A 12,051-nucleotide genomic window follows, 5' to 3' on the forward strand; every position below is an offset into this window, starting at 1 on the left:
AATTAGTGTGGAGACAAATTTGAAAATAACACGAGGAATAAAATTTTCTATGTGAAAGCAAAATGTTTACTTGCCAACGGGCAAACTAATCAAAGGAACAAGATCTGATAAACTGCCACTTCTATATGAACCATATATGCTTAAAACACAAGATACTATTAAAGAATAACTACAACATTTTCAGGTGAATATTAATTGGCCAAACTGTTTCAATTCACTCTTCTTGAACAAGTACCAATTCTAACTATAAATGCCCCCTAAGTTTTAGTTCTACACAAATTTAATTCTCTTTATATCTTTACTAGCTTCAGAAAAAGACTACATAATTTTGTTTTAAATTAACAATAGAAAAGCTTTTTAACTTCTGTATTTTATTCCTGTAACTAGGTTGTTAGTTTTGAAGATAATCAAAAGCATATTTGCTTTACATACACCTAACTCCGCAGAGAGAAGGAAAAATGGCTGAATTTAAATGTATTCAGAAATCTGGTGGGTTTTGGTTTCATAGCTGCCTTTTTTCCCTTTAGGAATTAAGTTAGTTTTCTTACAAAATAAAAACCTTTCCTTCCCCTAAAAAAAAAATTTACAATGTTTAACACAAAAATTTCAAGGAATTAGGACTAATTCCCAGTGTGATCTAGCACAAAATGATTCACTGTGTGTGATAAAATGCAATCTATGCTCAGGAACATAATGAAATTATCTAGGTTATACGCTGGCAAATTAAGATATTTGGAAACCAAAGTTTTTATATTATTAATAAAGATTAACTAATTTCTATTATCACACTGCCTTCACTTGGTACTTACTTCAGAACTAAAGTACCAGATCTAATCTGCATGCTCTTTCCAAGCTGTTAGGAAATTGAATGCAAGTTGGGGGTTTCTAAACAGGCAAACAGAACAAAACCCCAAAAATATAAATGAAAAACAATTCCCCTCACTGCATCTTACATAAAATCTTCTCATACTATGATTTCAGCATTAGAATCATTAGTGTCTTCATGTGATCATTCAAATAAACCCCAGCCAACCAACCAATCAAAAAAAAGTGCAATGCCCCACACCCCGAAAAATCCTGTTATTCAAAAAAAAATTCCCACCAAACAAAAAAGAAACAACCTAAAAATCAACAATACTTCCCTTTTCCCCAAAAAAATCCCCCCTATCCCTCCCCCAGCTTTGGAGTACATCTTCACACCTAATGCTCAAATTAAATTCCTATCTCTTTCAAAGAGACAAATCCCCACATGCTGTTTTCATACCTGCATAAGGGTTCCCAACATGACAATGAGACAGAGTATTTATTTCAAAGGTAGTATAAAAGTCATAGCAATGGCCATGGATGACATTAAGGAAATACCCATAAGTAATTTCCTGATGCTGCTTTTCTTCCTCAAAGGTTTTATAAGAACTTCTCAAATAAATAGAACTATGGTGTGCTAAGAAAAGATATAATTAAAGTTTTGAGAGATATAATTATTGTCTTGAGCTGTTCCACACTAATGTATCAAGATAACATTTTCTTTCAAATATCCTTTAGAGAACTCTCAGTAAGAGCATAATCTCACCTTCAACTCTACTGAAAGCGCATAGACTAAAAAGAAAACTACATGAAGTGTCATTATATGTTGGGCTTTTAACACTTCCATAAAATACATGGATATACAAAGTGCCTCATACACAGTCATCAGTTTCATAATATAAAAATATGCTTGGAGTAACACTCAGCAAAATGAAATCATACCTGGCACAATATTTTTCATGCTCCTGCTTACTAGCCTTCTACTTTTGGCATGACTTGTCAAGTTTCCATGTAGTTTTAACAGGGAATTTGCAAAAAAGCAGCCAATTCATCTTTCCTACAGGTTTCATATACACCCATATGTGCACTTAAAAACTACATCATGAAACTAAAGAACCCAAACTTGGTTCAGTAAGTCTAATTGTCAAGGGCCAACACAAAAATGAATAACAATTTTTTGAACTGTAACTACTCAACTGAGAGGACAACCTGTTTCAAGTGCTAAAATCTGAAGATTAACAATCACATGTAGGTAAAAACTAACAGGTATGTTAACTTTCCAGATGCATCCATTCAAATAAGTTTTGTAAACATTTACCTGTATCCAAGCGCTTTACAGGGGACTCATCATCAACCTCAGAATCTCCACATGCACTCCTTGATCTTTTCCTTGGGTGCAGAAATGTCTCCAACCTTGGAAGGACTACAGACAAAAAGGTTTTGGTCCCTAGCTGTGGAGAAGTTGGCTGGGTTTCAGTGTTCTTTGCAGACTTTTGGGGGCTTATACTTTTCGATTTGCAGAAGAGAATGGATGTACGTCTGTTTACATCAGTTGATGACTCAGCTACAGCAGAAACAGTCGACTCATTGAGATTACTGTCAAGTAAGTGTTCTGGAGTGTGTCCATTTATTTCTTTCTGAATGGAAGTGCTATATAATTCATTATCAAATTTTACTCTTTTGTAAAGCTTACTCTGCTCTGGATTGAGTTCTACTGGTTTGAGGGTTGGTGGTTCTGAATTAGTCTCCAAGTTTGAAGGAAGAGGTAATGCATCTGATGGTTCAAGTTTAGGGGGAGATTTATCTCCTGAAAAAATTATAAATAGAGTGTGATTTTTGAAAACCTGTAGTTATAAAGTCTATTATAAAACTCACTATAAATGTGCAGCCCACCAAATAAATTTTTGTCTGGAAACAAAGCATAACATTTTAAAAGCAAAACTTGTCTAGCAACAATCTGTCCTAGTTAGTAGTCCCTACTTTTATACTGGGAATGCAACAGGGGTAGAAAAGAAGACATCTATAGTTGGTGTTAACAATTTATACCTGGATAAGTACTTGCTTCTTCTCATGCAGTTATGTTAGTTTCATTAACTAAAAACTACTAAAATTTTTTCATTAGGAAGTTGGGGTGGTGGATGATTATCTGTTAAATGAATTATACTGCCATTCAAGTAAAATTTTTTGTAAGATACCTTTTTTTCTACTTCATCTTATCAATATTCACTTTACCTACCTATGAAAAATTTTATTAGATAATCAATAAAAATAAAGGTACTTGTAACCTCTTCTACTTGAGTGAACTAAAATGTGTTAAAAAAATCTACACAAGGGCATGATTTGTAAAACCTTTTTACAATTGTGACCAGAAGTTTTATCTACGAAAAAGTAATAAAAATGGAGAAGAAAAACCCAACATCCCCAAAATCATGCAGCTTGATTAGCCTCTAGTTGAAAAATAACACACTTGATAATGAAGATTTGATATGAGAAATCAGAAAAACCACTCTGTAACATTTTTCTCCCCTTCTCCCCCACACTTTAATATTTTTAGTATGATCATGTCCCACTCAATTCCACTAAATCCATGCTGGGAAAAGACAATAGAGATATGACAGTGAGTGTACAAAAGTAGTTTCAGTTTTTCATCACAAGTAATGGGAAAGAAAATAAACACCCTATTATTGCAGTATTCCCTGATACAACTAGGATGCCCTAATCCATAATTATCAACTCAAAAAGATGAAATCTAGCTTCCAAAAGACTCTTTCAAAATACGAGAAAGGAAATACTTATTCTAGAGTAACTGTATAATGCTAATGTACTATTTATGCTAAATAAATATTTTATGTGATATATTTTGTCACATAAAATATTTTAACTTAGTTAAATTTTCTATGCCACCTGAGGAAAGGTGTAAAATCCCAAAGTGTTTAAGTTCACTATTTGCAGTTTATTTTGTTTGGTTTTGGCCCAGCAATATTTACTTGGAAATCAATGATTTCTAAGTGCAAAAAAAATCTTTACCCTGTTGTTTAAGGTTTAATAAAACAATAGCATAGTACATATTAAAAATACCTGGTTTCAAAATACAGTGTGACTGGGCTTACATCATTTGCAGGCATACAGGTATTAGAATTGGTAACTAATATTTCAGGAAGACTGTAGAAGGAAATGTACAGTCAGATAAGCACAGTTAAACTATCAGCCATTAAAAAATCCTGTGCTTTAAAATCTCCATGGTGCCTTCCTTTGTGAACAAATTCTGATTTTCTTACAACTAATTAGAAAATATTCGCAGAAAGACTGAAGAACATAAAACCACTTGAGAATTATTTAGAAATAAAACCTAAATTTCCCAGGGTTATTCTGGTACTGTATTTTTCATATGATCCAAGATTGGGAACAGAATTGCACGGGGGTAATTCAGAGTTCTATCAAAGTCAGCTCCTGTAGAGATCCTGGGCACAGGATTTTGTTTTTAGGGTTTTTTTTGGCAATTTGTTTTCTTTACTCCTCTATGTACCTTCCATTTAAGAACTGAAATTTGAACTAATTATTATTACTCTCCACTAGATCAGAACCATAACAACCATACCAATCAAACCTGGATCATGCCTTTCATCATGCTTTATTTAAAAAGCCTACCATAAATATAAGGAAACTACCTGTTCATTTTGGGCTACTTTTTTCACAAAAAACTGCTGAAATGAAAGGCTGTGGCATCAAAATGTTAAGCTACAAATTTAAAAAAAGGTTGTGGATTCATTAGATGCCAAACCCCACGTTCCTAAAGAACTGTATTTAATACCATAATCACTTGAAGATTTAAAAAATAGCCCAATTTAAAAACCCAAACCATTAAACATTTTGAGAACACTTAAAAACCTCAGAACAGGATAATGTGCTGATTCATGTACACTTTTTCTACCAATGCTCAATTCTCCAGCAAGTTCTGTTTGGAACTAAACACTAAGTTGCTGTTTGAATGGCAGTTAAGGACAATCATTTAATTGACTTCACCTTTCAAAAATTTTGATAGCATCAAGCCACAACAAACAGAGATTATTTTATTTATTACCATGCTTCCACTTTCCCTGGAGCTCTTTCCTCCTCCTATTCAAGGCACTTATTCAAAAATGAAAAACATCTCTTAACTTTCCTAAAGAAAAAGTTTAATTCCTTAGAGCTAACCATGAAACAAAGTCAATAGAATTCTTATTTGAGTGACAGATTTTCTTTCCATCATTTTAAAATAAGCAATAAAAAGCTCAGAAACTAGATTAAAAAGCTAAAAATGCAAATATTAAATTGAATTAAAATATTAAGTTAGTCCTTCCAGCACACTGCTCTCATTGAAATCAATGGCAATTAGCCAAGAGTAGACAGTTCTCAGACAAATGTTTTGAGGAGGAAGAGAAGCAAAAGGGGAAGAGGTAGGCAGATGTGGCTGACTTGATTCTACAACATGAAATGTCTTAAGTCTTATCAATATCTAGCTTTATTTAAAATAGATAAATAAATAAATAAATAACCCCAAAGCTTACCCACCCTCCTCCCTAGAGTCTGGAGTAGTGAATAAAAAAAGTCTAGAAACACAGTACAACAGCCAGAGTCTTCATTACCATTGACCTAGGCTCACATGATGCCTAATACATATTTTGACATTTAAGTGTATTTCCAAAAGTAAAAAGATCTTTTCTACTCAGGCATTTCCAACTGCTTTTCATCTGATATTGTCTGCACTTTCATTTTTTAACACTTAAGTTTTTAAAGCCTTGCTACCATGAAAAGTAATGGATGGAGGTTTTCTTCAGAAGATCATTCTACCCTTAAAATATTTGTTGTGATTAGGCAGCTACTTTCATATTTTCAAACTATTATTTTAATTTTAAAATCAGTATTTTAAATTTAATATTAGTTAATCAAATTCTTTAATTCACTCTATTACTCACATCACAGCACCTGACTGAAGCAGTTCAGACCAGTACTCATTTAAACCTGGTTTACAGTCTTACCTTCTTCTTCTCCATCTTGTTCTAATGCTGCACTTTCTTCCTCGAAACTTCCAATACCTGACTCTATTTGAGGAGCTTGGTTGTGTTGCTGACTGAGTTTGTTGCGAATAATGCTGATTTCTTTCTTTAACAGCTTTGCTCTTTTGCTCCTTGACCCACTGGATTTCATTGCACAGGTGAGATCAAGTTTTTCTAGCAGCTCTCTCAGCTGTTCCTCCAAGGACATATGTGCTCTGTTTGCAGGATTCAGTAATCTATCCACTGAAGTCAAAACACATACAATTGAAAATGTGTTAGCATCTCCCAGAACATCCTCAGAACAGTAATACAACAAAAGGAAAAAAACTGAATTCACATGCCAAAATAGAAAATACTGCCAAAAAACTATTTAGATCATAGTCAGAAATACTGAAATTAATTCCTACTATACAGTTACTATTTTTCGTAATCAGCATTTTGATCAAAAAAACTAAGCAGTAGAGCAAAGAAATAAAAGGTCAGAAGGAAGACATAATTAATCCTTCCCTCTTTAACAGATTAATTGCTTCTTGTTAGAGAAAAGGACAAAATTATGGTTATAAAAGAAATGTGTTAATTATTCTCCACTGCCAAACCTTAGAAAACTCATGTGTATGTCAAAAAAAAAACTATTTAATTCTTAGTATTACAAATGTGCTCAATTTTTCAAGTAAGTTACTCAGGAATGTGCTGAAGTTTATGAACACTGGTATTCATTTTCCATGCCTTACAAGCATATACGATCATGTGAAAGAAAGCACTCAACTTAAAAACCTTTTCTGCGTAAATTGTTGAATTAGGCTCTTACACTGCCAAAATCAGAATCCAGATAGCACTGATGTCTTATGACAGATCTGGTAGAATAGAAACACCAGACTCTTTCAAGCAATGCTTTTAATGGGGGGGTGGAGAATCAAGTTAGCAAACTGGACAGCAACAATCCTAAACATCTGTATGGAACATACACACTGTATGCAAGGAAAAATGCAACTTTCCAAAATAACTGAAAAGCATCTTACCATCTTCCCAAGAGAAAGGCTGGGGTGACTCAAGTTTAGGCCGTTCTGGTAAGTGCATTCCAGTTTCATTGTTATAACCAATTCCTTCAGCATCTCGCCTGGCTTGCCTGAGAACTACACCTCCTTGATCTCTTAACCGCACTGCAGCTCTATAAAATATTGTATCTTTTGCATTGTATTTCATACAGTTATCTATGATCAGATTGAAGTCTTCTTCAAACTCGGTGAGGTTTCTATAGCCTTGAGCTTCTAACCGTTTCCGCATGGTAGAGAAATCCATAGGATGTTTAATATGATCCAAATAGTCTGGAACCTTTTGATAAATATTTAAAACACAATTAGGTAAAACTGTCTTATTACAGAGAAAGTAACATTAGTTAGAACTGATCCACTTTTTAAATGTATCTTGTAACACCTCAATACAAGAAATTGAAGATGTAACTTAGAATTGCACATCTAGATATTGCAAACATTTGCATGCCAACAGAAGTTTAGATATTATAATATTCTGCATGTTGGGTAACAAGTTTGAGCTTTACTAAGAGATGCTGAAACTTTTTCTTGGGAATTCTGTGGTTTTATGTACTCCTACTTTCAGGCAACTATGACAGGACAAGGGAAAATGGCCTCAAGTGGCACCAGGGGCAGTTTAGATTGTATGTTAGGAAAGATTTCAACACTGAAAGGTTGGTTAAGAATTGAACAGGCTCCTCAGGGAAGTGGTGCAGTGGCCATCCATGGAAGTGTGGCACATTGAGATAAGGTTTAGCTGGCATACTGGTACTAGGTCAAAGACTGGACTTGATGATCTTGGCAGTCTTTTTCAACCTCAATGATTCTACATATAATAAACAGATGTGTATGCAGTATATGGATAAATGCACATCATATACTCTAAGTCTGTCTAGTTTCACCTTCAAGTAAGAACACAGTATCTGCATTGCAATTTTTGATACCCTTCGAATTTGCTTTACCAAAATTGTCTTACTGAAAAGCATCAGTATGTACCCAAAATACTATACAAGAATGGGGTATTTCCATACAAGTTATTTCCATACAAATTATTTTGGTATATAAGCATAAAAAGGCTTTCATAGCAGTAGACCATAGCTCATAATGTTAATTATCAGAATAAAGATTAAAAGCTAACACTGCTTCTACCTCTGTATGTAATGACTTGTTTCCTGTACTTAAGTGCCACCAAGCCACATGTAAACACCAGGAAACACAGCTGCAAGCATACCTCTTTAAGGTTCACTGGCTGAGCAAATATACGAGCAGAATCCTTTTCCTGCAGCTGATCCAGAACTGATCGCAGAAGTACAGTGAATGGAATAAGCTGAAGCTCCATAGTAACCTGCTCAAGCTTGACCTAAAGAAGTAACAGTCATCCAACTGAGCATTTCCCCTTAACATACTGTATTAAAGATGTTTAGCAGCAATAGTATAGTATTTTAAACGAGATATAAAATACAAATACATTTAAGCAAATGAGTTCAGTACTACTTTCAATATCTCAGTTGGCATTTATCTGACAGGTTTTCAGCTAATGATTTTATAAGAAAAAAAAAATCACTCTCATTCCTTCAACTCCAGCTTCCCAGAACTCAAATTTGTATTTTATATGCAAGAATTTTGTTCCACTTTTAAATGTGTTTTTTTAAAAGATGCTACATAGCAACAGCTTCACAATTCACCAACAATGTGAAAACAGTAAGAATTTAAAGGTAATGTTTCAAATTAAATTTCAGTTGTACAGCTATGTTCGAAGTTTAAACAGCAAATCTGATTTTCAGGCTACATAAGACCAAAACAAAGAGTAATTGGAAAGACAATGTTCTACATAAATTCCAAGAAAATTATTTCAAAAAACAAAATTAACATCTTCAAATACTTCAATATCCTTCAGATTTTTTTTTATTTCTGACACTACTTCAATTCCTCTCTAGCTTGATTTTCAAGCCATTTTAAGAGTTATCAACAATGAAACAGTCTTGCTATGGCTAAAGTAAATTCTTAATGAAAGACTAAAGGTGTGTGCACATATATATAATATATGCATGTAAATAAAGTATAAGCAAACATGCATACATAAAGTACATGCATATAAATACATGTGTAAAGCAAGTGATATGTGAATACACATGAATGATGCATAGAATTCCAGAAAGCACTCCAGAAGGACAAATTATATTAGCTTGCAATGAATGTTCACAGTTTGCAAAAGTAAAAATGAAATGGTGTTTTTACAAATAAGGACCATTAAAAACTCCTAAGTGCAAACATTTTGCATTCACAAATTTCATGTAAGCTTTTATCTTTTTGCATTATCACTTCCTCAAATCTCTCCTCCTGGCAACGTTAACTGTAGAATGCTGTAGGATTTCAGATGTAGCTTTTATTTTTGCTTTTTTCATGACAGAAGGATATACAAGTGATACTAAGTATATGGACATGTATTGAGAAAACCTGCACAGATCAAATCTTCTACAGTTCTTCAGAAACCAATAATTTTTCCAGTCTAAGAGAATGTCTTCTTAAATAATTTCTCTATACCAATGCACACAGCAAGGGCAACAAACAGAAGGAGCTGGTGGTCAAAGTGCTGGTAGAGAGCCACACCCTAATTTCCATTACTGAAATTTGGTGGGATGAATCCCATGACTGAAGTATGACTAGGGATGGTCAGAAGCTGGTCAAAAGGGCAAGGAGCATACCGAGGGGCAGCAGGGTTGTCTTCTATACTGAGAAATGAATATACTGTGAAAAGTTGTCTCAAGAAAAGCCACGAGCAGGTTGAAAGCTTAAGCACCAAGGTGAGAGAAGGAACCCTGTGGTCGGCATTTATTTCAGATCTAGGGGAGCCTACTGACAAAGCCTTCTTGCTCCAGCAACAGACAGGCACTGCTTTTGCAGGCTCCTGTCCTGCTGGGGACTTCAACCACTCTGACATCTGGAAACATAGCATGACAAGCTGTAGGAGACTCCAGGAGTGCATAACTTCACAAGGCAAAGCTTCCATGTGGGGCACAAGGAGATGATTCAGGACAGCCAGCACAGCCTTACATAGGGCAAGTCCTGCCTAACTAACCTAGTGGTCTAACCAACCTACTGGCCTTCTATGATGGAGTAACTCTTCAAGCAGACAAGGGAAGATGTCATCTATCTGGACTTCTCTAAGGCCCCTGACATGGTCCTCAACAACATCCTTCTCTCTAAACTGAAGGGAGATGGAGTCAATGGGTGGACTGCTCCACAGGTGAGGAATTGGCTGGATGGCTGCATCCAGAGAGCAGTGATCAATGGCTTGGACTCTGGATGGAGAGCAATAATGAGTGGTGTCCCTCAGGGGTCTGTACTGGGACCAGAAGTACAGTAAGTATTTTCATCAATGACATGAGACCAAAGGATCAAGTGCACCCTCAACAAATCTGCACATGACACCAAGATGAATCGTGCAGTTGATACATCTGAAGGACAGGATCCCATCCATACACAGACCAACTCAAGAAGTGGGCCCCATGGGAATCTCACGGGGTTCAACAAGGTTGAATTCCAGGTCCTCCTGCACCTGGGTTGTGGCAACCCCAGGTATCAGTACCTGCTGCGGGATGAACAGCTCCAGCCCTGTCAAGAACTTGAGAGTACTGGTGGATGAAAACCTCAATATGAGCAGGCAGAGTACTCTTGCAGGCCAGAAAGTCAACTGCATCCAGGGCTGGATTGAAAGAAGTGTGGCCCGCAGGTCAAGGGAGGTGATTCTGTTCCTCCACTCTGCACTCATTTGGCCCCAGCTGGACTGCTGCATCCAGCTCTGCAGCCCCCATCACAAGGCATAAAGCTGTTGGAGTGAGTCCAGAGGAGGGCCACAAACATGATCAGAATGGAGCTCTCTTCTGAAGAAAGAGTGAGGGAAATGGCGTAGCTCATACTGGAAGAGAGAGTGCCCAAATGAGACTTTATTGCAGCCTCCCAGTACTTAAAGGAGGTTTATAAGTAAGGTGGGGACAAACTGATTAGTAGGGCCTGTAGCGACAGGACAAGGGGTAACAGTTTTAAACTAAAAGAGAGTAGATTCAGACTACATATAAGGAAGAATTTTTTTACAATAAGGGTGAAGCACTGGAACAACAGGTTGCCCAGAGAGGTGGTAGATGCCTTATTCCTGGAGAAAGTATAGGTTAGATTGGACAGAGCTTTGAACAACCTGATCTAGTTGAAGATGTCCCTGTTTATTGAAGAGGGGTTGGACTATATAATCTTTAATCCTTCCTTTCAACCCAAGCCATTCTATGAAAATTTTATATATTTTAAATAGTTTGAGTGCACATGCATGTACATATGTTACTTGACCCTATGTAAGCATTAAAATACAGCTGGTCCTTCTACTGAAAAAATTGTGAGAATACTTAAATTATCTTTCCTTCAGAAAAGCTTCACCAAATTAAAAGGTGCTGCATTTACCTGTTCTCTTTTTAATTTTTCGCGCTTACGTATAAGTTCTATCAATAAACGTGCTCTTTCAAGATCATGGCGCAGCCTTTGCCAGTACTTCAATTTTTCTTTTAAGGCTTGCATTTCTTCATCATCTTCTCTCTAAGAAAAGAACCAAAACATTTTCATGAAAAGAAAAATGCATACCTCTTTTTATAGGATAGTTCTCTACAACTACAAAATGTATGCACATAATAGGAGAATCTACTGCGAGCAAGTTATGGCACTTGCTCATAAGCTTCACAAGCTTCATGCTGCACCAACAGAAAACCTGTGGTCAGGGTATCTTCCAGAGTTACTCGAGGGTCTAATTGAAAATAAAATCTAAACTAGAAAGCATTCCTATGGCAATGGCTATTGACATCAGAAGAAGCAACACAGCAAACAGCAACCGAGAAATACAACACACTGCAAAATACAATACAAGATTTTCACATCAAAATCCAAACTAGGTGAACACCACCATTTTCTTCAGAAGCTCCAGCCTGGCAGAAACAAATTACTCATGTGGTCAACACAGTCCACCTCCCTCACACCCAGCAGAACTAGGACACACTTGTAACAAAAAAAAAAAAATATGGCTTGTAAGGACAGGAAATGAAAAGCTGTTTATTAGATAATATAGTAACTTCAAATGGTATTGCAGGTGAATAATGCAGCAATACACCCTTTTGGAAAATGGATGAAAGAATTTAATT

The 12,051-nt window shown here is 35.8% G+C and overlaps 1 protein-coding gene across 2 annotated transcripts in view; it reads right to left on the reverse strand.

The window, feature by feature from the left end:
* BRD1 (bromodomain containing 1) overlaps nt 1-12,051 on the reverse strand; it is a 54,961-nt gene that overhangs the window by 23,279 nt on the left and 19,631 nt on the right. For both annotated transcript variants that reach the window (XM_031063240.1, XM_005428518.3), the window contains exons 4-8: nt 11,324-11,455; nt 8,103-8,231; nt 6,860-7,172; nt 5,823-6,083; nt 2,123-2,611 (exon numbers count right to left, since the gene is read on the reverse strand). In XM_031063240.1, coding sequence (XP_030919100.1) covers nt 2,123-2,611; nt 5,823-6,083; nt 6,860-7,172; nt 8,103-8,231; nt 11,324-11,455 — 1,324 coding nt within the window. The remainder of the gene's footprint in view (nt 1-2,122; nt 2,612-5,822; nt 6,084-6,859; nt 7,173-8,102; nt 8,232-11,323; nt 11,456-12,051) is intronic.

The sequence above is a fragment of the Geospiza fortis genome, unplaced genomic scaffold (genome assembly GCF_000277835.1).
Source record: "Geospiza fortis unplaced genomic scaffold, GeoFor_1.0 scaffold301, whole genome shotgun sequence".
Classification (NCBI taxonomy): domain Eukaryota; kingdom Metazoa; phylum Chordata; class Aves; order Passeriformes; family Thraupidae; genus Geospiza; species Geospiza fortis.